We start from the raw sequence: 27992 nt of genomic DNA, 5'->3' as shown, positions 1-27992 counted from the left end.
ATATTAAGTTAATAAATATTTATTTAGTATCTAGAATCACAGTATTTTCTATTCTTTATTAAAAGAGAAACTAAAAGTAATACAATTAAATAGCTTGTTCTTGTATCTTAGTTAAAATGATATCAAGTTCTCTTTTTGACCGTGGCAGTGTCTTATATTGCTGCACCCCAGGCACACAACACTGCACCCAGAACATAACGGGCAGTCAATAAACTTTTACTGAATGAAATTAATAAATCACCATTTGGTGGTATTATACTGGGGACCAAACTATGATCTTTAATCCCCAAAAGATAAAGCAGATAATCCCATTCTATGTGAACCATATCCACAACACCAGAATCTAAGATCCCCACTCTGAAAGAGGGGCTAGAACAACTTCTTTTTAAGACAATTCTGCTAACTTAGCACATTTTCCCCCTACAGTTTTCCTTCTTTTGTTTCTGTACTAAGGATATTTGTATAAACACAGGATCTTTGTTGCTTAGTAATTCATCTGCTCCAGCTGCTCATGTTCTGCTCCCAATCAAAATTCTTGGTTTTCAGCCTCCTCATCATTTTATAAGGAGTTAAGGGAGCTGGCCAGGCTCACTCCTTCTCCCTCTCTGTGGAACACCTCGTCTCAAGCGCCCAGATGCTGGTTGTCCTTTTTGCTTCTATCTTGGCGTTGGCTTGCGGCTCTGGGAACTCTCACCAGTGAAAAGTGTGACAAAGCATTGTGTCACACAGTCTCTCATACAGAATCTCATCAAAAGTGCTCATTGATTCACATAGGATCTCCTCTTCAGTCTCAAAACTCCCTACCTCAAGTTAGGGCAGGGTTACCCCAAAGTCAGAGACAGTACACGGGAAAGGGTTCTGGAGGCCAGCAGCCCAAGGAAAATCACAAAACGGTGGATAGATTCATTTAGATGAACAAGAAAAAAATGAATTACACCATTAGAGGCAAAAGCATAAAAGGAAAGTTGATTTTTAGTGGCAATTCAGTTAAAAGCCCTTTATTAATCATGCATCCATATTTTTCAATGTCCAAATCTCACTGTGTTCTTTTCCATTCCAGATTTTCTTGCCCCTTTCCCAGAGCTCTGTTCCTCTTATTTCTCACTGCCTCTCCAAAGGGACAATAAACAATTTTCTAGCCACTCATCATCATAAACCTTGACAACTTAAATTACCCCCTGCTCAGTTTATGGACCACAATGGGCCCATAAAAATCCTCCCTTACCAGCAACCTACCCCACACAAAATTCTCACTTCCCTTTTTCCCTGCTCTGGGAAGTGTCCTACAGGAGCCACTGAGCTGCACTTCCCACCCTCCTCCTGCTGGGGTTTGTCCCCAATCCCAGGACTAAGGAACTCCTTACCTGGAAGGCAGTTGCACTCAAAAGTGAAGTCACCAGTCTGCCGGCAGGTGCCTCCATTGACACAAGGGGAGGGTGCACAGGGGACATAGACACTATCACAATGTTGGCCCGTGAATCCCTGGGGGCACTGACACTGGTAGGAACCAGGCAGGTTGAGGCAGGTGCCACCATGCTGGCAGTGTCCTGGAATATCACACTCATTGACATCAGTCTCACACTTCTGCCCTGTGAAGCCAGCAAGACATCTGCAAGAGAACTGGTTGGTCACAGTGGTACAGGTGCTTCCATTTGCACAGGGATGAGACAGGCAGGCATCAGTCCACTGGCACAGCTTACCTAAAGGAAAGATAACAGAAGTTAGTATTGGTCACAGAAATAGAAGCCAGCCCCACTCTCAATGCCATTCCCCGTTTCCCCCATACGTGACATCATGGAGCTCTTGCATGGGGAGTCTAACCTCTGAACTTTACAGAAGGCCAAATCTAAGGCTTCTCAAGACCATCTGACCCAGGGTATGCTCCAAAACCCTCAGTGGAAACACAAAGAATCAATGGATAGTGCACAGGGAGGGAACTATACGTTTGTCACATGAAGCTCAGTCCTGCAGAATTTTCATCAGACCCTGTGGCAAATAAGGGTCTGGATCAATCTACTCTCTCACATCTTCTAATCTTTGCACATGCTGCTGCTCCATTTGAAATGCCATCTTATTTTTTGTTTACCTAGAAAACTCTCGCTTATCCTGACAACTCTGCTCAAAAATCACAATCTCTAAAGTCATTCTTAATGTTCCCCTGCCCCCTGACACACACGCCAAGGTTGCTGTTTCCTTCTGTTGTATACCAGTTGCCACACTGGCAAGGGTTAGGTCCCTATAATATCATGTCCATAGAATGAGTAAAATGCATTGGTATTTGCCATAACATGCAATAATTAAATTGACTTCTTTGGTGATAAAAACAGTCCAATACTACTTCTATGTCCTTTAAACACAACACAAACACATTCTGGTCTGGGAAACATTAATTGTTGTCTTATAAATATTGCTTGATGTTTCTGAAGATGCTGAAGGACCTCTCTATGAATCAAAAGAAACAGAAGCTATCATGAGGGCAGAAGTCCACCACAGTAACTCTGGGCTCTCTCAAGAGGAAAGGACAGTAGCAAGAAGATTCTGACAGGCTGGACCCTAAGGCAAGCAAAGCAGATTCTTTGAGGCAGAAAAAGAAAAAAAAATATGCTCATGAAAATAGTAAATGTTGTATTCATGTGGCTTTGTTTAATTAGCCTAAGCCTTTTATTTTTTAAATTAAAAAGATGAAAACTCCCTGAATTTGTTAATACTCCAATTGGTTGTCTAGGAAAAGCTCCAAATCTCTGACCCGCATAGAAAAGCAACTGAGGGCCATGAGAGCTTTTTTGCCAGAGGACAAGGGTGGCATGTGAGCAAATAGCCATATTTTCTACCAGGAAATGTCAATCAAAGGGGAAAGGCACAATGGGGTGGCGGGTTCAAACCCAGCCCCGGCCAAACTGCAACCAAAAAATAGCCGGGCGTTGTGGCGGGCGCCTGTAGTCCCAGCTGCTCGGGAGGCTGAGGCAAGAGAATCACGTAAGCCCAAGAGTTAGAGGTTGCTGTGAGCGGTGTGACGCCACAGCACTCTACCCGAGGGCGGTACAGTGAGACTCTGTCTCTACAAAAAAAAAATAATAATAATAAAAAAAAAAAAAGTGGGCATAGCACATAAATCTAGGGGTACAAAGCAGGGTAAAAATGAAGGAGCTGCAATTTTTCTTCCTATTTTTTCACCATTCCACTAAGAGGTATTTACTTACAGTGGAGAAGAAATAAAAATGCTTACTTCTGGTAACCGTGGATATCACAATGTTTACCCACAACTGAAAAAAGAAAGGGCCCTGGACTTGGTTACCCAGGCATGTTATGTGTAGGCACTAACCTCTGCCTCTGCCTCTTCATCTCTGAATGGAAATGCACTAGTAAGGTCCGACTATGTGAGGTACAGGACTATCACAAAAACCAAAAGAATGAACTTAACCAAAGCGACAGACAACAGTGGCAAACTTAGAAAGTTGATCAGAACCAAAAACACCAAGAATAAATCCTTTCAAGGGCAAAAGAAGTAGTTTTAATCGGGGACTAGTTCAGAGTGATATTTTAATTATGAAAAAGACATTACTGGCATTTCCACTACTCAAAAATAATTTTTATTAATAGGGCATGCCCTTTCTTTTTTTTTTTTTTTTTAATTGTTGCAGTTTGGCCAGGGTTGGGTTTGAACTCACCACCCTCAGTATATGGGACCAGCACCCTACTCACTGAGCCACAGGCACTACCCAGGGCATGCCCTTTCTTTTGCCTTATGGTAGCTATACAACCCAGAACTGACGACTGGGAAGAAATTACTCTCATAACCACCAAATCTCCTCAGTGACTTACATCATCAATACTACCATAATCACGATAGAAGTAATTGATCATCCTAATCAACTCTCCCCCCACCAACATCTTTTCAGGAAAAATTTGTAGAGCAAGTATTCCAAACTAACAATCCAGTCTAGTCTTCTGAGTAGATTGTTCATGTTTGGTTTATGAAATTTATAGAACCACTGATGTAGTGCTTAAAGCAGGGGGAAAAATAGAGAATATTTCTCCTTTTCTCATCTAATTTAATAAACACTACAGTTCACTTTGAATAAAGCCCAGGCTCATCTCTAAAGAACCCATAATCTGTTCAGGTATGTAAAAAAACAATTGCAATAAAATGTGACATAAAAATAATAGAAACTTAAAGACAAATTGCCTAAAGCAGCGGTTCTCAACCTGTGGGTCGCCACCCCTTTGTAACAATAAAAATACATCCTGCATATCAGATATTTACATTATGATTCATAACAGTAGCAAAATTATAGTTACGAAGTAGCAATGAAAATAATTTTATGGTTGGGGGTCACCACAACATAAGGAACTGTATTAAAGGGTCACGGCATTAGGAGGCATTAGGAAGGTTGAGAATCACTGGCCTAAAGGAATCATAAAAGGGTCACTAAGACACTGTTTTAAATAACACTGGGCAATCACCAGTTGTAGAAAAGGGTATTCCAGGCAAAAGAATGTGCAAGTGGGGGCAATCTCAAGTATGACACTTTTCGGGAAATGAGGAGAATCGGGAGTGACTGGATATAGATGCTTGCAAGGAACCTGTAGATAATGAAAAATCATCACACATTGTAAAAGCAGATGAGTTTGTTGAAAGATTTGCATTTATAATTAAAGGTGTAGTAAAATGATGGCTGAATGAGACAAGGAGAGAATAAAATTAAAAAACCCATTCAGAAATGACTTCAGGAGTCCAGGTGAGAGATAGCATGGCCCTCAGCTAGAGAGTGGCAGAGGAAATGGAGAGAAGACAGATGACTGGGCTAAGTGACTGAGTTTAAGCGAGGTAAAGACAAAGGAGAGACAGTTTCTAGTCCGGGTATTTGGGGCACATGTTGGTGCTACTTATTTCTATCAACATGTAGAGTTGGAGGCACCTATAGAATTTCTGAGATGAATATGCAAGGGATAGTTCAAAACACAAGCCTGAAGGTCAGGTGGAGCTAAAGGAGTGACTATGAGAGTCGTTAGCAACTGAGCAGATGACAGAAGAGGAGGCAACCGAAGATGGTGAGACTCCCTAGGGAGAGCTGGGGTATGGCTCAAAGGAGGGCTCAAAACAATGCTCCAGGGAACACAAAAACTCTGTAAGTAAGGTCAAGGCAATGGAGAAGCAAAAAGAACAACCAAAGTTTAGAAAACCAGAAAATCCAGTGCCCTAAATGTTGAGAGAGAGGAAATTCCAAGTGAGGAACCAACAGCATCAGAGCTTTTCTTCCGGTGATAGTGTATTGCTGAAGCAATTCTGATGCCCATACTGACATACAAACTTTAAGCAGTCAAATACTTCTAAATATCTTATCCATTCTTTCTCCTTCTCCACCCCTAAAACTCTCAAAGGAAGTTAAGGATAGTTGTCTGGAACATTCCAGTTCCTTATCATGATGTTAAATGTGCACCAGAGTTGGGTGACCCTTCAGAGCCAGATACCAAGACCTAAAAGATGCTAAATAGAGATGCCTGCTAAGAGTAGGAAAGTCTAGGCCTGAGTTACCTGTGAAACCGACTTGGCAGGTGCACTGATAGGCATCCCGGCTGAGCATATGGCAGGTGCCTCCATTCAGGCAGGGATGAGACACAAAGCAGGGGTGAGAGGTCGAATACTGGCAGTCCTCTCCCGTGAACCCTGGGGCACATCGGCATGTGGCTTTCCCCAACATGGCCTGGGCCGCACAGGTCCCACCATTCTGGCAGCGGTTCTTCTTACAAGGGTCTCGATGTTGACAGTACTCTCCCAAGAAGCCCTCTGGACATCTGTATAGAAAAGAGGAAAATCCATGAAAACACCTGACCTCTTTTAAGTCCAAAAACTCACAGTAAAAAAAACTAACAGTCTGTTCAAAAGAACATTTAGACAGTGAATCAAGAGACCTAAATGTGCAACCTATAAAACTTACCCACATACTTGTGTGTCATTTTGATCTTGGCAGATGTCAGAATACTTGGCAGATGTCAGGGTCTACTATGGCCAGTGAGCCCGGCCCTCTCTCAAAACAAAACACACTGGAGCTTTTTTCCCGTAGGTGCAGGCTGGCATGCATCACAGTACTTCTTTGCAGTGCACTTGTCTGCTTAAATTCATTTACTTTCTCATTGTGTCTTTTTATTTCCTTTTTATTAAATCATAAACACATAGACCATGTATACATGAAGGCATTTATGGGGGACAATGTGCTGATTTCATACAGAATTGGGAACACTCACACTTTCTCATTTTGACTAAGCCACTTGATAGGATTAGGATGTTCACATGACAATGCATGAATGTGACTCTCTTATCCCCTCCCATTTAAAATATACAAGACATCATGTGCTTTTTTCCCACTTAAACATTGAGAAACAAGTTCTTCTTTCTCTTGTTTCCACTGAAACATCACTTGGCCTGTGCCTCACTTTCTGGGTTATACTCTAGTGGCAAAAACTGAACAGACAAAAGGATGAAGGTATAAGAATGAGGACTAGTTCACAGGGAGATTTAAAGATCTGTTACTACAGAAGTAGTAGGTAGTTTTTCTAGTAACTAAAAAGGCATAAGATAACATGAAATATTTAAGATACCATATAAACAAACACCAAAGTGAAGCAAGGAAACGATTCAAGAATAAAATCCTGTAACATTTTCCACATTGGAGTATTGAGGAATCTGTGATTGATAAGATGCACAATTATCTCAAACTGTGTGTGATATTTATGACAACTGTCTCTTACCAATATCAAAAAGGCACTGGAAGTCTTAGTTTTCATAATGAGGAGGTTACTTTAATGGAACCTCTAAGAAGCATTTAAAAGGAACAAAAAGGGGGTTTAGCACCGTGGCTCATGGCTGTAGTCCCAGCACTTTGGGAGGCCAGGGTGGGAGGGTTCACTTAGAGTGGAAAGTTCAAGACACAATGTGGGCAACATGGTAAGATGCTATTTCTACAAAAATTTAAAAAGTTAACTGGGTATGGTGGCACATACTCATAGGCCCAGCTACTCAGGGGGGCAGGAAGATCATTGAGCCCTGGAGTTTGAGGTTGCAGTGAGCTATGATCACATTACTGTACCCCAGCATGGGCAACAGAGTGGGCGCTGACTCCATAAAAGGTGGGAACACAAAGCAAAGACTTTGACTCTAACTATAAATTTTTATAAACTATAACTATTAGGCTGGTGCCCCAGATATCCAGTTCAGCTTATTCCTTCATTTTACTTTTGGAGGATACAAAAGCAAATCTAGAAGGTTGTCACCTCATTACCTCAAAGATAACACATATAAACCAGACTCTACATCTCCCCCTTAAAACTACCTCTTATCATGTCTTCCCATGTCCGATCCCTGGTGTCCTGATTCTCTTAATTGTCCGGACCTCGAGCACAGGGGTCATGTTTGCCTCCCTTCTGTCTTTGCCAATCATACCCAAGACCTTTCATTAGCTGTTGGTTGACTAAATGAGGTCTTCAAGGGTCACATTTACTGAGAAAAGAAGGAAGGCCAGTTATTAGGGAACTAAGACAGAATGTGCCCAGAGGAACTGTACAGCAGCTGAAATGGCTGGAGGAGCAAACAGAGCTGGTAAGCAGCCAGAGTGGCAGTGAGATAACTGGCCACACCCTGCGCACCCCTTCCCAGACCTATACAAGGCGAGTGTGGCAAAGCAGGGAGCAGCTGGGACTCTGAGCATCTTCACGAGTAGGTGAAGCCAAAGACCAAGAGGCAATGAAGCATTCACAGCACCAAAACCAATGACTGGCTGGAAGCAACACTGAGGCATTTGTACCTCAGAAGGTCGGAAGGGCTTGTCTGTGAGAGTCCTGGTGCCATGACCCTGGACAAGTTATGCATCCTCAGTGACTATCCATTCTCTCTCATTTTACATAGTTAAGTGGGCTACCCATAATCACAGAATTGTTGTGAGAACTGAACGAAATGGAGTATGTGAAAAAAAACTTAAAAATACTAAAACGTTTTGCAAGTGAAAAACATTTTTTTTCTCCTTCATTCTTGTTTAGGAAAAATTGATGCCTTATCAAAATCACAGCTTGATTTGGTAATAGAATAGTTTAGGTTTTTTTTTAAGTAGAGGAGCAAAAATTGCCAATGTAGTAAAGGTAAAATTAACTCTGAGATACGTTATAAAAAGAAATATGTTATAAATCAAGAAATATGTTACTAATGGTGTTAAAAACTATAACACAATTCTCAATCACAGTCGTCAGCCTTAGGCCTGGCTGATGACTCTTGGTTCTCCCATATGGGAGTTATTCACTTTATAAATAATGCAAACTTTTAAACCTGGGTGGACTTTGCCTAGCTTTGCTCCTGGACTCCTATACATACCCTGTTTCCCCGAAAATAAGACCTACTTACAGGAAAGATAAGACATCCCCTGAAAATAAGACCTAGCACGTCTTTGGGAGCACACCTTAAAATAAGACACTGTCTTATTTTCAGGGAAACAGGGTAGTACCATCCCCTCCCCAACAGTATCATGTGGCATCTGCTAAGAGAATGCAAATGCATTTAATAAACATAAGGTTCCTAAGAAAACAAAAATGACACAGTATGAAAAGTTTCTGAAGCCAAACAGAAATATTTTTTAATTATCTGTTTCTAAAGTTTAATCTACATTGTTGCACCCTACCAAACATGGGAAAAGAAGTTTCAAGTAAAATATATTTAAGAAACCAATGAAACTAGAAATTGGCAAAGTATAACTTGTCGATCTAATTTGGCCCACTGCCTGTTTTTTATAGGGTCTGTGAATGGTTGTTAAATTTTTAAATGATTGGGGGGAAAAAAAATCAAAAGAAGGGTAACATTGTGTACCATTTAAAAATTATGTAAAATTCAAATTTCAGTGTCCATAAATACTCTTAGAACACAACCTTGCTCATTCATTTGCAGACTGTCTGTGGCTTATATAGCACTAGACTAGAACAAAGAGTTGAGGAGTCGCAATGAGACCACACAGCCTGCGAAAACATTTACTCTCTGGCGCTTTACAGAAAAAGTTTGCCAGCCTTTGAGTAGAGAATAAATGAAGCATATTTTATAAATAGTATCCAATGTGCTTATTAATAATGATGAGTTTCCGCAAAGAATATTAAACTCATAATATTCATTTATTCATACAATAAATGTTAAGTGACCATTACGTGCCAGGCTTTTCCTAGCACTAGGAAAATCCTCGCACTGATGAAATTTAAATTCTAGCAGGAGAAAACAAAAATGAAAGTAATAAGTAAAAGATACGCGTTAAATGGAATTAAGTGCTGTGAAGAAAAAATAAAACTGGAAGGGACAGAGTTGGGGACAGAGGTGTGGGCTGAATAAAGAAAGATATTTCAGTTTTGAGGAGGAAAGCCTCAAAAGCCTCATAGCAAAGCAACATTTGAGCTGAGGCATGAATGTGGTGAGGGAATAGCCATGTAGATATCTAAGGGAAAAGTGTTCAAGACAGAGGGAACAGTAATTGCAAAAGCCCTAAGATAGGAAACAGCCCTGGCATGTTTAAGGAACAAGGAGACCTGGAGACCTACTGCTGTGGCTTTACCAAAGGCAATAAAAAAAAAAAGAATAGGAGGAATAGCTGAGACCTGTAACCAGAATGCAGACTGTGTGGGGCTCTTAGGCCACTCAGTGTAAAGAAGGATTTGGATTCTCCTGTAAGTCAGCTAATACTTAGATATAACATACAACAGGTTTACTCTCCTAAAGCCGATCTACAGAAACACATCTTTTCTTTGTCTGGAAATAGACCTACTGTTTATGTAATAATAAAGACTTGATAGGGCAGCGCCTGTGGCTCGATGAGTAGGGCACAGGCCCCATATATCAAGGGTTGCATGTTCAAACCCACCCCCGGCCCAACTGCAATAAAAAATAGCCAGGCATTGTGCCAGGCACTGTGCCAGGCACCTGTAGTCCCAGCTACTCGGGAGGCTGAGGCAAGAAAATCACCTAAGCCCGAGAACTGGAGGTTGCTGTGAGCTGTGACACCACAGCACTCTAATAAGGGCGACAAAGTGAAACCCTGTCTCTAAAAAAAAAAAAAGAACTTGATTTCTTAACTTAAAAATGCATCACACATGCAGGGATGTCCAACCCTTTTTCTTCTCTGATGCACACTGGGAAAAAAGAGTTATTTTGAGCCACAGATTAGAAACACTAACAAAGCTGATGAGCAAAATAAAAAGGTTCATACATAATTTTCATGATATCTGACACCACAGATAAGCAAAAAAGTCCTCACCTAAATCCATATCTGGCCTGCAGGCTGCTGGATACCTCTTTACCTTAAAACATATATAAGTCTCTTTTAACCTACATTTTTCATTAAGTACTATTTCCTTTTTTCTTTTCTTTTTTTTTTTGTGGTTTTTGGCCAGGGCTGGGTTTGAACCCGCCACCTCCGGCATATGGGACCGGCACCCTACTCCTTGAGCCACAGGCGCCGCCCAAATACTATTTCCTTTTCCAAATTCTGCCTTCACAACTAACAATCTATGCTTATAGCCTAATTTCACAGATATTTCTCTTTCTTTTCCATCTATTTACTTTGTTCCTTTGCAACAAAGCTTTTATTTTAATCATTGCCTAGAAACTATGTTCTAAGAGCAATGATTTTCCTGTCAAGCTCAGTAAGACTACTGAAATCAGAGATTTCATCACAAGGAAATTCTCTCTCCACCAGGAGGGATTGCTGACCACTCCGTGAACCATTTTCATCTTTTTCTCCTTGGCCTCTGCTCTGTCCATCTCCAAGTCCACTAGTAAAGTCTTAGTTGAGACTGCTGATACTTCTTTCCCCTCAGTCGCAACCATCTGGAAGTACTGCTGCACGGCTACACTGCTCTTTTTTCTCACACACACTTGCTCTTGTCATTGTTCACTGAGTTTAAAACAACTACCTGCATGTAAACGACTCCAAAATATTCTGAAAGCCATCTGTCTCCCCTAATATATCCTACCATTATATGAAGCTAAACACTTGAAAAGGGAGATAATTTTCCCATGAAACTTTAGTTATCCATTTTTCTGAGGCACAGTTTTCTAACTCAAGTTTTAAGTCACTTTTAGCTAATCCCCATAAGCAACAGATAATTTATTATGATATTCTGACAAGCCTTGTTAGCTGAATTCCTATACTTATTCATGTTCACAGTTTCCTGTAGATACAAATTCTGATCATCTTAAAAGCCTCAGGTTAGACATCTTGTTGCTGGCTTTGCCTTTTACTTCCATCCATCCTGGGAATAACACAACCTTGAGATTCAAGGTACACAAAGGTAATTTCTACCCAATGAAATAATCATTTTTAAAACATTTCTAAAAGAAGTTCATCAGCCTCTGCTTGAATACAAGCATGTAGCATGGTACCCGCCAAACAGTAAGAATCGAGTAAGTTCATGAAGTCATTATCGTTCCTGCTATTTAAGAGTACCAACTCTAGGCAAGGTGTGTGGCGCAAGCCTGTGATCCTAGCACTTTGGGAGGCTGTGGTTGGAGGATCACTTGAGGCCAGGAGTTAGAGATCATACTGAGAAACAGCAAAACCCCATCTCTACCAAAAAACTAAAAAAAAAAATTGGCAAGCATGGTGGCGTGTGTTGTAGTTCTGGATACTCAGAAGGCTGAGGCAAGAGGATCTCCTGAGCTTAGAAGTTCAAGGTTGCAGTCATCTGTGATGATATTAATTATATTCTAGCCTAAGCAACAGAGTGAGATCCCATCAAAAAAAAAAAAAAAAAGTAACAAAGTGTATAGATTCTAGAACCAGACCACCTGGATTTCAGGGTTTGAATCCAACTCCACAATTTACTAGATATGTAATCTTGGGCAAGGTACTAAACCTCCTCATTATAAAACAGATTTAATAGCAGTGCCTACCTCATAAAGTTTTTAAATAACAAGACACTTAGATAGATAAAGCACATAGAACACTATCCAGCACATGGTAAACACCCTGCATTTGTTAAGTAAAGAAAAACAGTGTAGGAGGATCCCATGTTCAGAAAGCTCTTTCTTCAAATTCTACCCTCCAAGTATACCCAAGATAACTAAAAACTTATGTCCACACAAAAAAATGTTCACAGAATCAATAATCATTAATAGCCAAAAAGAAGGAACAATCCAGTGTCTGCAAGCTGATGAATGGGTAAATAAAATGTGCTCTATCCATATAATGAAATATTACTTTGTCATAATAAGGAATAAAGTGCTGGAACATGCCACAGCACGGATGAACCCTGAGAACTTCGGGCTAAGTGAAAGAAGCCAGACACAAAAGGACAAATATTACTTAATCCCATTTGTATGAAAGGTCCAACATAGGAAAGTCCATAGAGATGGAAAGTGGATTAACGTTGTCAGGACTAAGGAAAGGACAGACGGAGAGTGACTCCTAAGGAGGGCAGAGTTTCTTTTGGGGGTGACGAAAACATTTTGAAATCAGATTGTGGTAGTGGTCCCAAACTCTGTGAAAATACTAAAAACCACTGATTTGTACACTTTAAAGGGGAAAATTTTGTCTTAACTTTTAAAATGATAAAATCCTTCACTCTACAATTTCCAGGCTATGCCTGTCCTCTAGAATGAAAAGGAACAAACTGCTCCTCCCTCTCACACACAGCCCTCTGGCAATGTGAAGATAGGTGTGTTGACCCTTTGTTTTCTTTTTTCCCAGGGTACAGTGCTTTGAAGTTATTTCCACATTTCTCACCTTTTTTGGTAATTCTTCTATGCTTAAGACAATAGTAATAATACTTACAATGACCATTATTTTTTAAGCACTTACTACATACTATACATTTGCTACTTTTTTTATAGCTATTATCTCTTTGATCACTCCTTACAATGTCATAATTTCCTCCATTCTATATATATGGGGAACTTGAAACTTAGAAAAATTAAGATTTCACAGTTAGCAGACAGTACAGGCAGGAAGCAAACTCAAATGTGACCCGAGCACATGTGCTTCATTCAATCCTGAGCTGTCCTGCATCCTCCCACTGCAGGATTCCAGTCATTAAAAAACTCTTTAAAATGTGAGGCCCCAAACAGAAAACTGCATAAGACGTGTGTTCTCACAGACGTGGACCATCACCTCCTGACCTGGACGCTATGCTTCTACTATCTCAGCCCAAAGCTGTGTTCACTTTTTTAGAAGCCATAAAATACCACTACGTGCTCCTAAAAACAAACTCAGCTAAAAAGTTCAGAGCTTTCTTTCACATGAACAACTTTTGTGCCATATTTCTCTCATTCTCAATTGTGCCACATGTTTTTTGAACCCAGTAACTGAACTGTCATTTATTCCTTTTAAATTCACCATGTTGAATCTCTACTCCTAGTTCCTTTGATTGAGACAACTTTTACGTTATATTCGATCACAAAAATTCAGCACTGAGCCACACCTCAGAAACCAACTGGTCTGTACCCCTTCTAGCACTGTTGAGGACACCAAAACTAATGACCTGCCCCAAGTTTGTCATCTGTGAATCTAGCAATTGCCACCAGCTTTACAAAGGTATCCCTACCTTCACTAGTTCTTGCAGTAACAGTGTACTACTGAAGGGAACTACTAAGTCTAACCCCAAGACAAGCACCTCTTCAGTCAGCTCTGTCATCCTGACTGGGCCAACATCCCACCCACGCCTTTTCATAAGGACAGTATGGAAATTCCTTGCTGAAACTAAGCACACTACTTAAAAAAATAATCCTTCTCAAGTAGAAGTTTAAAGATGTCACTCTGCTGCTCAGAAACTACGATTAGGGCCCAGACTTTAAAATCCGAGTTCCTTGGAGTCTCTAAGCCATTTGCCCTATTGCCCAACCTAACCATCTTAACAGCAACTCTGTTAGCAATCCATGACTCGAACATTCCAGATTATTTCCACAGTCCTGTCTACTGTCCACCATATCAAAACCTTCTAATTTCCAGTGAGTAGTATTATGCTTCCTGTCTGAGATGTCTCCAACTTATGTTCCTTTCTTCCCACTTTCAAAGATCTCCTTAAGCCTGTGTTTTCCAGCAGGCCTCCTCCCAACCACCCACCTGCCTCTGATCCCTCCAACAGCAGATTCTGTGCTGTGCTGGGACTGATAGTTTCTGCCGGTGTGGCTCTTCTGCACTTCAGCCATTGTTGCATCTTTCCTGTGCTTCTCTGAAACTCCCATCTAGATAGTTTTTGTGAGAAAGAGTATGTCCTAAACAGCTAGCGAGTATTCCTTGAATACGATGAGTACCTCAGTCCCATTAAGCAACTGGTTCCAAAGCAGTTAAATTTCATGATAAAGCCAGTCTCTCAGTCCAAATCTGCCATGTGATCCCAACTCTACACTGTGACCTGCCTAGTTCAGTGCAAGCCAAATCAACCCTACAAGTCATCCTGAGGCTCAGAATTACCCTTCACACTCCAGGAAGCTAAGCAGAATTATAAACATTGGAAGAAGGGAATAATAGGTGAGGCACCCGAAATAATGAACCTGTTTCCTACAGCAGATCTTTCAACTTACAAATCCCTGGTAACGTAAAGATACCATACACCCTGATAGTGTAAATGGTAAGTAAGTCTCTCTGCTTGGAAACCAGGGTTTAAATACCTGTCTTCTTGAGATGGCTCAAGTTGAGTTTGCTTAGAAGCTGGAACCATAACTAGGTAAACACCCAAGTTTTCTCACAAATCTCTAATTTGATTAAGTTACCCAGCACAAATTTTGAAAAATATTGCCTCTTGAACTATACATAGGAGTATGTAAAAAGCTTTCTAAAAAAATAACCAAATAAATCGAACAGTTACTTTTCATTCCCAAAACTGTATGAATGCATCCCTCCTGCAGGGAGTTCCTAGGGACTTCCTTCTACTCCACCCTCCACTGTAGCTTTGGAACTCTGAAAGAACACAGTTTACACATGAGGCTGTGAATACAGGGAAAGCTGTGGAGACTTTTTGCCCTGTAATATAATTCTGTAAACTAGTCTGAATATTTACAAGGTCTATACAAATAAATTAATAACTTTTTCTTTAAAAGTCTGCTGTTTCTGACATGAAGAGAGATGCTCTTTTTCATTATTACTGTTCAAACACATGGGGAACGGGTGAGGGGGAGGAAAGCAGGGTGGAAACAAGAGAAAAACAAGGGATTCCTCCTAATGGAACTAGAAAACACTCCCTTTGAAAGGATCCCCATACAATCCCCCCTCACTGAGGCAGATGAAAACCAGACCCCAACTCTCACGTGTCACCAGCAGCCTGGATTAGTTTACACGTAGCCACTTCACAGATTTCAGCAGAGCTGGGACTGGAATACCAATTCCAACCTATCTGGCAATGGCTGCACGTCTCGGGATCAGTCTCCTTAGTAATACCAGACAGAAAAAATTGTTCTTTCACGTTTCTAAGTGAATAGCCACTCCTCTAGAGAAAAGCTTAGAAAAGTGTAGCAGCTTGTGTCAGCTCCAAGATGACTGAAGTCTAAGCAGGAAATAAGCCCCTTTTCCAAATAAAAGCCAGTGTTCTCCCCCCTTGTTTTCTCCCCTGAATGTTCTGTATCAGCAGGGTAAGCCCAAATTGCATCCAGGGTTTTGCTGCAGCTCTGTCTTTAGATTTTTTAGGGAGGATTTTCCCATTAAAAGAAAACAACAAAGTGAAACCCCACTACATACAAGAAAAAGAGAATTGTGCTTTACAAAACAGCTATTTCAAAATCATGATTTTTAAAAAACTATACAGAATGTGGAATGAAGGGGAAAAAAATGTCTCCTGTGGGTTGCATCGGCACTGCAGCTGCTCCTCATTAAAGCTCCTCTTTACTCCCTCTGGGCTAGTTTCCAGCAGAAAATTCTTTAAACAGAACTCTGCTTTCAACCCACTTTCTTCTTGCTCCGGGCCTCTCGGCCTCCCAATCCGCAGTGGCAGCCTGCCCTAACTAAGCTCTAGAGTGGGGGAGCTGTCGTTAAGGTGAATGAGGTAAGGGCAGGGGGGAAAACTAACAAAACCCAGAAACCAAATTAAGCATCGGTCAGTAACAAAGGTCCGCAGTTTGAAAAGGCCCCAAATCAGTCTGTTCTTTCCTACAACCATAATGCCAGCTTAGTTTCCTGCCCTTTCTCCTGTTCCCCTGTTAAAGTAGATAAAAATAATTGCTAACAGCCAAAGCTGGCTATAACCAGTGAAAGTTCCTATATAACATTCAATTCCCAAGACTCTGGCTGAAAACTTGTAGACACCCCAGAGCCTATAGAATCAAGTCTAAATTCCTAGGCTGGTGTTCAAGACGCCCAACTCAATCTACTGGTCTAACTCAGAGTCCCCTCCACCCAGTGCCTCCCATATGAGGTCTCGTCAGACTGTGCACTTTTTAATTCTGGAACTTTGTGTAAAGGTAATTAACTGAGTTATACTAATTACTAACTATGTTTTTAAAAAATGCATGAAGACATCTAGTTAACTTCCTGGTAACGGGGAAGAAAAGGGAAGAAGCTCTGTCATGGTGACTTCTTGCCATTCCCACTCCCACTCTCACCCCCATCCCAAAAAGAAAGGAAAGAAAGAAAGAAAACACGATAGCTTACTCAGCAGAAGAAAAAACAAAAAGAACTAAAAAAAAAAAAAAAAGAAAAAGAAAAAGCAATCATGTATAGAAGGAGGGCCCAGAACTGGACTGTTTGTGGTAAAACACACTTTCTAGGGCCAGTTTGATAAAAAGGAAACAAAGACAAATATACAATCTCTGTGTCTTCTCTCTTCCTCCCCTCTCTCTGTCTCTCTCTCATTCACACACACCCACAACACAAACTTGTAATCACAACTGACACACAAAGACTACCAAATACTGCAGGGCAGCCCATTTTTCTACTATGTAAATTCAGCTTCCTGGATAGAAGAACATTTCTGCTTTTCTTGTAAAAGTATTTCAGAAAATGTTAATCTTGGTTCCCACATTAGGATGCATGCTTCCAAATTAAAAGTTTCCCACAGGAAAAGAAATTCACGGGGAATTGTGAGGCTGAGAATTATCTTCTGAAACTCCATCTCCCTTAGTTTATATATGTTCAGGTTTTTCACCCCTTCATCTGAATAAAAAGCAATAAACACATAACTTTTAATTAATGCAAACCAAAAAGAAGCTGAAGCGTTACAGACTTTAAAGCTGTTACTTCACAACTTCAACTCATCTTCTCTGAAATGAGTAGTGATCACAATGGGAAACTGCTCTTTGTCTATACAAGAACTGTGCAAACACCCTTATCCTCCAGGTTATGGTCTGGGCTCATTGATCAGAACTCATACGCCGAGCTGAGCACCTGGTCTCTTCAGTCATCACTTGAAAGACTGGGCCCAGGTACAGGAATAGTATTGAAAGGCTCATGTCATAGCTGTGACAGAACTGATCTTTCCTCTCTTCCGGCACACAATCAGGACCTTACCACACTTCACTGCACTGGACCCTAAGGAAGTATCTACTGGTGATTAAAACATAGCCACATGCCCTAGACATAGGAGTTTACGAAAAGTACCTTCAAAGGGACAGACAAAAATGAATGACTTACGCCACTTGTTCCCAAGCTATGAGCTGCAGAGTTATTGCAAGGGGTCTGCAATCTTTATAAATCACTCTCTAAATGTGTGTTGTCCACATCTGAGTATGGACAATATGAATATATAGAGATGCTGTTATAAATGATTCTTGAATTCTTAGATTGTCATTATACATTGTATTCAAACAGACCAAGAAATGGTTTCTCTCGAGAGCATCTCTCCTTTATGCACTGCACTCCTAGAAACTCAACTCTTTCAGCTCCCAGAATAAACTACAAAGTACCCTCCAGACCTTTGTATATTCTGTTAACTCAGCCCAAAGTACTTTTCCCTATCCTCCTTTCATAGATAAACCCTAAAACTCCTTTAAGCCTCAACTTAAACATTTCCTTTTTTTTTTTTTTTTTTTTTGTAGAGACAGAGTCTCACTTTATCGCCCTTGGTAGAGTGCTGTGGCGTCACACAGCTCACAGCAACCTCCAAATCCTTGGGCTTAGGCGATTCTCTTGACTCAGCCTCCCAGGTAGCTGGGACTACAGGCGCCCGCCACAATGACCGGCTATTTTTTTTGTTGTTGCAGTTTGGCCGGGGCTGGGTTTGAACCCGCCACCCTCGGCATATGGGGCCGGCGCCCTACCCGCTGAGCCACAGGCGCCGAGAAACAGCCTTGACACCCCCTCTGTTTGCTCCCATAACCCTGACACAAAATATCGCTATTAGCCTTTATTATAATTATGTGTCTTAGCCAACAGACTAAGGGCCCTAAGTGCCTAACACAGTGACTGGCATAGAGAGAGCACTCAAATACTCAGTTAATTATACAGGAAGTTTGAAAACCACTAGATTGAGCTATTTACCCAAAGGATTGTCAAAACTAATTAAGATTCCTGATATATAGAATACTTCTTAACCCTTGCCCACCCTTAAATTACTCAAAGTGGGTCACCCCCATATAGAGTAGATCATTTTTAATTACATTTTCCACCAACATATGCAGTTGACTAACATGCACACACATACACAATCCTCATTCTCTCTTGGACTTTTTTTACTTTTTCACTAGCCTTTGACAAAAGATCAGCTACACGAACCACCTGGAACACAGAGTCACAGAACATCCCACAAAGTGACCTCAACAGCATGAACTGCTAGTTTCTTTAGAGCAGCGGTTCTCAACCTGTAGGTTCCGACCCCTTTGTTCCATTTGTAACAATGCAGCAATTAGGAAGGTTGAGAACCACTGCTTTAGAGACTAGTAGTTTTCTTTTTGTTTTTTTTTTTTGGTAGAGACAGAGTCTCACTGTACCGCCCTCGGGTAGAGTGCCGTGGAGTCACACGGCTCACAGCAACCTCTAACTCTTGGGCTTACGCAATTCTCTTGCCTCAGCCTCCCGAGCAGCTGGGACTACAGGCGCCCACCACAACGCCCGGCTATTTTTTTTGTTGTTGTTGCAGTTTGGCCGGGGCTGGATTTGAACCCACCACCCTAGTTACAATTAAATAAGATTTCTAGGAAGAAAATGGAACCTGGGACACTGTTTTCTATTCCCTAATATTGGTAGGTTACCATAGTCAAAGTTCCAAAGTCCAAAAAAGTCCAAAAAAATGTCTAAAAGCAGGATAGTTTAAAAAGCTTACTGTTCAGTCTGAAGAGATTCCTAGTTCAAAAATAATAGTACCCATGTGGTTATCATAAATGAGAAGAAGTAGTGCTGAATCTTTAGACTGCTTAACGGCGTCTGGAAAAAGAGCTCTTACTCCCACTCTACATTCTAATCACTCACATCATACACGGTAATTCATTAGGTGTATTAAGTCTTGGTCTCCTCACATATAAAACAAAGTATATAAGAAAGGTGCTTTCCAAAGTCCCTTCAACCTCCTAGTATAATGACTCTACAATCTTGCCTCTGAACTTCTCGGCAATACCACCAAAGGATGCAGTGATGTTTGCTGATGTGAATGCTTGAACATCTGTGGCTGTGTAAATCTTGACCACTGCCCCACTTTAGGGCAAGAATTGTGCTATATCCCTTCTTTTCTTTCTTTTTTTTTTTTTTTTTTTGTAGAGACAGAGTCTCACTTTATGGCCCTGGGTAGAGTGCCGTGGCGTCACACAGCTCACAGCAACCTCCAACTCCTGGGCTTAGGCGATTCTCCTGCCTCAGCCTCCCGAGTAGCTGGGACTACAGGCGCCCGCCACAACGCCCGGCTATTTTTTGGTTGCAGTTTGGCCGGGGCTGGGTTTGAACCCGCCACCCTTGGCATAGGGGGCCGGCGCCCTACTCACTGAGCCACAGGCGCCGCCCCCCTTCTTTTATTTCTTGCACAGTGCTTGCCTATCACCCTTCTAAAGTGAATTGATTAAAAAATAATAATAAATAAAGTGCACAGATAGGTCAATACATGCTTATGTAAATGAACTGTTGCACAACCACTCACAGGAAGCATAAGAAAGCAAAGAAGAAGCAAAAGAAAAGGAACAATATATTGAAACAAGATAAACAGCTGGGTGCAGTGGTTCATGCCTGTACTCTTAGCATTCGGGGAGGCTGAGGTGGGCGAATTGCCTGAGTTTACAGGTTCAAGACCAGCCTGAGCCAGAGGGCGACCCCATCTCTAAAAATAGCTGGGCGTTGTGGTGCGTGCCTATAGTCCCAACTACTCAGGAGGCTCAGGCAGGAGAATCACTTGAGCCCAAGAGTCTGAGGTTGCTGTGAGCTGGGACAACATAGCACTCTACTGAGGGTGACAAAGTGAGACTGTCTCAAACAAATAAATAAATAAAATAAGATAAATAGAATGAAAAAGAATCCTGAATCTAAAAGGTACAGAAAGGCCTTACTAATTGTCCCCAAACAACTGGCTAAGATGGGAGCCTGTTTTCTTCAGTGGAGAAGGCAAAAGGCATTTCAGACTCTTTATGGAATCTGACATGCTGATAAATTACGTAAGACTAGAAGTAACTGAGGTGTGTGTGTGAGACAATGGTCTGGGGGGGGAGCACTAAATTTAAACTAACAGGGAATAAACCACTTAAGTAAATTCCTATAGGACCCTTATCCAGACACCATTTTCATGTGTCCTCTCAACACAGCATAAAAATACCTATCTTACTTCTCTAGCTAATGATGACATCTCTAATTCTTACAAAATTTAGGAAAGAATAGGTGCTATCCCACGCTTAGAGAATTTGCCTCCATGGAGACAAATCATGAACCCTGACTGTCAGTGTCAGCCTTTGCCTGGAAGGAAATGAGTCACCTTTTCATGAGTAACCAAGGACTGCCCATTTTTGACGAGTGACCCAAATTGATGGCCATAAGTTACAGCAATATGAAACAGAGAATCAGACACCATAAACATTATATACAAATAAGACTAAGATAAAAAAAAATTCAAGTCAAGGAGGTTCCTGAGATACTTTTCAGGGTGACTGAGGTTTCAGAATGGGCAAGTTGCCCAATAAAATAATTCCTCAAGGAGATGTGTCTGACTTTTACATTAAGAACCAACATTTCGGGCGGTGCCTGTGGCTCAAGTGAGTAGGGCGCCAGCCCCATATGCCGAGGGTGGCGGGTTCAAACCCAGCCCCGGCCAAACCGCAACAAAAAATAGCCGGGCGTTGTGGCGGGCGCCTGTAGTCCCAGCTGCTCGGGAGGCTGAGGCAAGAGAATCACGTAAGCCCAGGAGTTGGAGGTTGCTGTGAGCCGTGTGACACCACGGCACTCTACCCGAGGGCAGTACAGTGAGACTCTGTCTCTACAAAAAAAAAAAAAAAAAAAAAAGAACCAACATTTCAAAAATCTTAAAGTGGCAGGCAGTTAAATGACTAAGGCACTATCATGGTCTAGGTAAGAGAATCATTACCACTAAAATGTTTTCCATACAGAACAGGCAGCTCTGGTTTATTCTGGACAATTGAGGGCTTGGACATGTATTATACAATCAGAGGAAACAACCAGTACAGGACCTGAACTAATTTGAGATAACCAAAGACTTGGCAACACATCCTTGTTTGCTAGTAGTTTCACTATTCTAGTTTTACACGAGATGCTCAGGACTACTTAATGCTACCATCTCTACTTTAAATTCTGGAACTATATAAAGTGAAATTTTAATCATATTCTTGACCTAAAAAGTTACCTTACAAATACTTTCAAATGTTCTACACTTTCTTTTCAGCAGGTCCTGCTTGAACTACCATTTTAATATGGGTAATTCTGTCCTATTTCATCGTCAGGCAAACTGAGATTCAGAATGATGCACATTTTCCAAAAGCACATCTCAGGTCAGCTAAAGACTGTGATCTTGAGCAAATTACTTTAACTTCTCTGAGTTTACATACACTTACTGTTAAAGGGAGATATTAACACTACCTCCTATGGGAACTAAAATAACGCACGTTAAAGAGCTTAGCTGAGAATGGACTCTAGTACATGATAAGTGCTTGATAAATGCTAGCTAGCAAAGATTTGATTGTTAATAGAAATTAGGACTCAAACTAGTCTACCCTGGCATAAAAACCTATGTCTCCTTCACATCACCAGACAAGGCTCTTCCAGGTACCTTAATCCACTCACCAATGCCAGGCTGAACATAACTAGATTCTAAGGCAAAAGAAAAAAAAAAATCAGTAATACTGACTTCTTTGAAATTTTGATTATTTCCATCTTTTTTGCATTAATTTTTATTTTTTGAACATTAAAATATCATTGACCTTGATTACTAAGTTGTTTTGTTTTGGTTTTTAGAGACAGAATCTCCCTGTGTTGCCCAGGCTAGAGTGCCGTGGCATCAGCCTAACTCACAGCAACCTCAAACTCCTGAGCTCAAGTGATCCTCAGCCTCTTGAGTAGCTGGGACTACAGCCATGCACCACCAGGCCTGGCTAATTTTCTCAACTTTTGGTAGAAACAGGGTCTCAGCTCTTGCTTAGGCAGGTCTTAAACCCCTGAGCTCAAATGATTCTCCCTTCTTGGTCTCCCCAAGTGCTAGGATTATAGTTGTGAGCCACCGTGCCCCTCCTGATTACTGAGTTTTTGGCACCCCCTTAAATTTCCCATCTGAGGCAACTGCTACACTCTCCTTGCCCTAGTCCCAGTCTTGCCATTCACTGGTGGTTCCTGCACAGAAGACCACATTACAATCGGGCATTTTATACCAGACTTTACTCTGAACCTCTCTGAGAAGTTCAGGTTAATGAACTGGTAATTATTTTATGACTTCTCAAAGAAGTGTGAAATTATACACATAGGATAACAATACCAATTAACTGCAACTGCTAACACAGACTTATCTATTTCATGGGGTACACGGCATACCCTAAGTAAATTTCATAAAAAGATAACTTTGTGAAAGGTACTTAGTGAGCCAAAAGATAGCATTCCTTGTTTTATGTTAAAAAGAGAAAATGACCATAGAAGAGTGACTAGGCTTCTGGCTAACATCTCCAGAAAAACTATTTATAGTTTTAGTTGTAAGTTGACCACCCAAGGGACTGTAACAAACTGGTCAACATACAGAGGTGGTCAACATAAGGACTAGGTCTACTGTACCGATAAGTACATGTAGTTCATGTCAGTCTATGAAAATTAGATTAACTTAAGGAGGTATTCAACACAAGGAACTAGGCCTATAGTACTGATATGTACATGCAGTGCATTTACAGTCTATGAAAATTAGGTCAGTTTAAGGAGGTGCTCAACTATAGAGGTTCTACTGTACATGATGTTCTGCTAAGTAGGGCACCCACTTGAAGGAAGAAGCTGGGAGAACCAGTTTCAGCAGAGAAGAAGGTGATTTAACAGTTGATATTTCCCTGTGTACTTCTTTGATCTGACATGCCCCTGTATAGCACCAAATGCACTGACAAGAAGGTGAGTGAAGGGGCAAATGTTGAGTCAGTCATCATTTTTGAAAATGTCTACCTGGAGGAACAGCAAAAGAAAATGCTGACAACACAACCTCCATGATAAGCTGGGTTTTGAGAGCCTCTGAGTGTCTCTATTCTCTACTTACTATACAGAAATTTATAAAAAGGACAAAGAAGGCAAGGGCTCCAATTTTAATGGATGGATTTAGGAGGCCTGGACCACCACCATTACCCCTCCCTAATCCTGGCAAGGAAAATTGTTAGCCATTAATGTTCAATGTTTATTACAGCTAGTGGGCAAATTTTAGATAACATGACATTTATTTATAATACTTTTAATAATTGACTTTATTTATATCTAGCTTTTAGATAGGCGCTTTGGCAAAAAGCAGAAATTCTCAAGTGCAAACACATATCCACAGAAGCCTGTGTATCTCAGTGACTTTACATTGTTTCACAAACACTGCGTTAGACACCTCCTTAGTGGTACGTAGGAAATTCTGAAAAACCCCTCTGTATTTCCAATTTTCATTATTAAAAATGATGACAGAGTAAATCATATCAGACCAACCATCTTGCTCCTAACAAGTTTAAACTCTAGACAAAATATTAAAGGCACAAGAGGATAACCCAAAGCAGGCAGAAATGGGAAAGATACAAGCCTTGGAAAAGAAGGAAGCAAACTTTATGGAACCCAATTTACATAGCCAGTCTCACCCCTGAGGTACTGCCCAGTCTATGCAGAAGAGGAATAGTGTGCAGGCAGAAAATGGAAGTCTTAATTGAGCTGAGGCATCAGAGGTACCTGGAGCAGTCACAGAAGCTAGGATTTGAGGAGAAGAAATCCTGGAAAAGACAGAACCCCACAGGGGTAGCCCTAAAGATCTGAGCCCCCAACTCTGCTCAAATCCTTAAATGATTCCTGAACGAGCAATATTAAGTCCAGAAACCCAAGAGGAAGCAAGAGCTGGGAAGCTGAGAGGACTGAGCAGACAGCTCCTACTGCTGTTGGGGAAACAGAGGTCTGAATCCAGGTCCTGCCAAACCAGAGCTTGGTAAACTCCTCACACTTTCCACTGTGACTCTAGAAGGGTCACATTTTGGGAATAAAGACCATATCTTTACAGATTTATATAGTTGAACCAAGGACAAAATAGAGGTCAACCTACCCTACCGAAGTCTAAAGCCAGGCATCCAGAGATTGAAGATGACATGCCAGCAATGTAACCACCTACTAGAACAAAACATTCTCTAGTAGAAGGTAAACTTTAAAATGTATCACCCACATGTCCAGCGAATAATTAAAAAGTATCACACCTGTGAAAAGGAATTGTCCCCATGGTCAAGTGAAAGAAGAGTTGATAGAAACACACCCGCAGACAACCCAGATGTTAAGAATTGGCAGGCAAGGATTTTAACTACAATAAATATGTCCTTAAAATGCACATTATGTAAATTGTAAAACTCATAACCTCACCTACCCGAGATCAACCCAGTGAACTTGAGCTCCCCATGATTTTTAACCAAATTGGGATTTGGAAAGGTTTATATTTGAAGGCCCAAAGCAAATAACTTGAAAGTGATTAATGACATCCAAATTTAATTATATATTTATACCTCCCAGTATGACAAGGGAAAAAATAAAACGTCTTAGCTCTCTGTAGTGAGGAGGTTTTATTAAGACCTGACAGCAGCTATTTAGCAGCAGTAACTGAGTTTTAGGCAAGATTACACAAGTTCTCCTTGTCTGGCATCAAAATCTAATCACAGACTGATAGGGTACTTAGGCTGTTAAGAGTTGAGAAGAAACAGTTGCGCTGAGTGCAAAACTAATCTTTAAAAGTACTTATCCTCATCTGTCAATGTGATATTATCAAGGACTTTTATAATTTCTATAAACAATCATTATATTCTAGCTGAGTCAACAGCTAGTCAATGTTTAGTCAGATACCGTCTACTTTAAAACATTTTCTCCCAATTCCCACCCCCTCATAAAAGAAATTTGGCTTCAATTTTCTCTTCTTAATCCACTAAGCCATCTCATGAATAAAAAGATAATCACATGTTCTGCATGCCTGGGACAATTTTTATAAACCCTGTAAGTGTTTTAATATTTATTTACTATTTTGGTGAAAATAATACTAAATAAGCTGAACTTCCTTCCTTCCCCAGGGAAAAATGCAAGGTTGGTGAAAATATACTGAAAGGTCTGCTAAACCAACATTATTTTTGCTTAAAATTTTGTGGAGGTTGGCACAGCATCGTGGAAATTGACTTGGCCTTCTAGCCTTGCTTTCCCTCTGTCCAGTTATGTTCACCCTGCCACTCCTGAAGATGCTAATACTACTTTTGCTGAAGTAGGGAAACATTCCCTTTTCACAAGTTTGGTTATTCATCTTGGTCTCCCAAAAGGATGGCCTCACCAATTTTTCTTCTGACTCTCCCTTTCTCCAGGAGCTGTTTCCCTCACAATAGGCTGAAAGATATCTGAGAGACACACTCAGGACTATATCCACACATGGTCCATTCTATCAATAGTTAACCACTATCCAGGCACAGAATATAGACAGCTCCACTTTGATTAACCACAAAGTGAGTTCCTTACTCCTAGCAGTGTTTCTTCAGAAACTGAGGGCAGCTTTGTCTCCTTGACCCTGGAAGACAGTCTGAGGCTAGCAACCCACAAATCTGCTTCCTCCCACAAGTGACCCTTAGAGTCCTCTCCTGGTAAGTGTTTAGAGACTGGTCTCCCCTAAAAACTTTCTCTCCCCATGTCAGACCACAAATATACAGGCCAACATATAGGGCCTATTTGAAATTCTCCCTGCATAAGTCACTAAGTTGAATTACCTCCAAATAGAACTAATTGACTTTCCTCTCTACATGTTGTTATCATCTTGAATATTATAAGGAACAAATAAAACTCTCAAAGAAGATAACTACTGTCTTTTTATTGAAGGTAAATGAATTAAGAGACATGTGAATGATGATATCTGCTACACACCTTTTAGTTCAAAAAACATAATGTTAAGCAATAGGTCCTGTGCTAGGCAGTAACTATACAAAATGCATGAAGACCAGGACCTCACAATCTTGTGGGAGAAACAAACACATCAAGTGATCATATCACAAGGGGTTAACAACCAAGAGAGCTGAACAATGGAATAAAGCGGCACCTGTGGCCCAGAGTGCCACAGAGAGACTAAACAAGATTTCAGTGGCCAACTCTGAAGTATTAAGTTCCCTCCCTTATTATCTCCAGTCATTATTTCCATTCTTGGAGGATAACACACTGCACATTTTTTTCCAACTAGAAAAACTAAGTGAGCAGCCCACAATCAGTTACATAAAAACTTTCATTTCCAATGTTATCTTTATTCCAATCCAAACAACCCACTGTTAAGCTTTACTGTCATCACAGCTTAAAATATTTTCACTTTGGTGAAAAATAATTGTTTCTGACTTGGAAAAAAGATCTTGTTTATGACATGAAAGAACTTAGATCCTCATGTCAGAATAAAGTTAATTGGGAAAAAACATCATAATTATATTTTTGGTATTCCATTGAATATCCAGAAAAAAAAAAAACACAATTAGATTGGATAAACTCACTTAAAATACTTAAAATATCTAACAAGCAAGTACCTCCCCCAAAGCAAAGAAAAGCTATACCCCATAAAAAAGCAGAAAATGAACAGAAATGTCGTATCATCAAGTCTTACTTTCTCAAGATTTCCCATGAATCTATCCAAATAGATTGGATACATTTTCCTGTCAAAAATTTTCAGTTGACATAGAAGGGGAAAAAATGGTCTATAGGAAATCTAGAAAAGCTATTTATGAAATTATCTCACAGACTTCCTCAAAGTCTGGCTAAACTAGATGGTTGGAGAAGATGAAAAAGAAAATGTCCTTGAGCCAAGAACTAGCCCCCGTTATTCTAGTTCATCGTCACTCCTAACCCCCATGATGTACACCCACAGCCTCTGCAACCCAGCCCACCCCACACATGTGGATGTATCTTCCTTCCTCACTCTCTTACAAAACTAGATTTTTTTATGCTAGAAAAAAAGTTTCATAGGACTGTAAAATTCACTTATACTGACCAGAATTAAAGTTGCTATCTATTTGGTTTGACTTAAAAAGAAGATCATAGCTAACATTGTTGAAGGGTGATTCGAAGATAATGCCTTAACTGAAAAATTCAAAAGAATGCATTCAACATATAATAACTAGCCACTCACTGAAAAGTCTTTTCTCAGAATGACAAAGACAAGAATAAAATAGTGAGAAGTTCTTATTAACCATTTATCTAATATTCACATCCTTCCATTCTCATCCCCCCAAAAAACTGCATCAGGAAAAGTTCAAGAACCAAGCCAGGTGCAACAGCTCACACCTCTAATCCCAGCACTTTGGGAGGCTGAGATTGGAGGGTCACCAGAGGCCAAGAGTTCAACACCAGCCTGGGCAATATATAAAGATTGCGTCTCTCAAAAAATTTAGCTGGGCATGGTGGTGTGCACCTGTAGCCTCAGCTACTCAGGAG

The 27992-nt window shown here is 40.7% G+C and overlaps 1 protein-coding gene across 3 annotated transcripts in view; it reads right to left on the bottom strand.

The window, feature by feature from the left end:
* NOTCH2 (notch receptor 2) overlaps positions 1-27992 on the bottom strand; it is a 155013-nt gene that overhangs the window by 81359 nt on the left and 45662 nt on the right. For 2 of the 3 annotated variants that reach the window (XM_053590948.1, XM_053590949.1), the window contains exons 3-4: positions 5537-5796; positions 1365-1700 (exon numbers count right to left, since the gene is read on the bottom strand). In XM_053590948.1, coding sequence (XP_053446923.1) covers positions 1365-1700; positions 5537-5796 — 596 coding nt within the window. Of the gene's footprint in view, positions 1-997; positions 1101-1364; positions 1701-5536; positions 5797-27992 lie in introns of those variants that run through there. The other variant, XM_053590950.1, reaches the window with a different exon arrangement.

The sequence above is a fragment of the Nycticebus coucang genome, chromosome 5, assembly GCF_027406575.1.
Source record: "Nycticebus coucang isolate mNycCou1 chromosome 5, mNycCou1.pri, whole genome shotgun sequence".
Lineage (NCBI taxonomy): Eukaryota > Metazoa > Chordata > Mammalia > Primates > Lorisidae > Nycticebus > Nycticebus coucang.
Note: the sequence above shows the minus strand (reverse complement) of the source record. Positions and strands in the feature narration are given on the sequence as shown.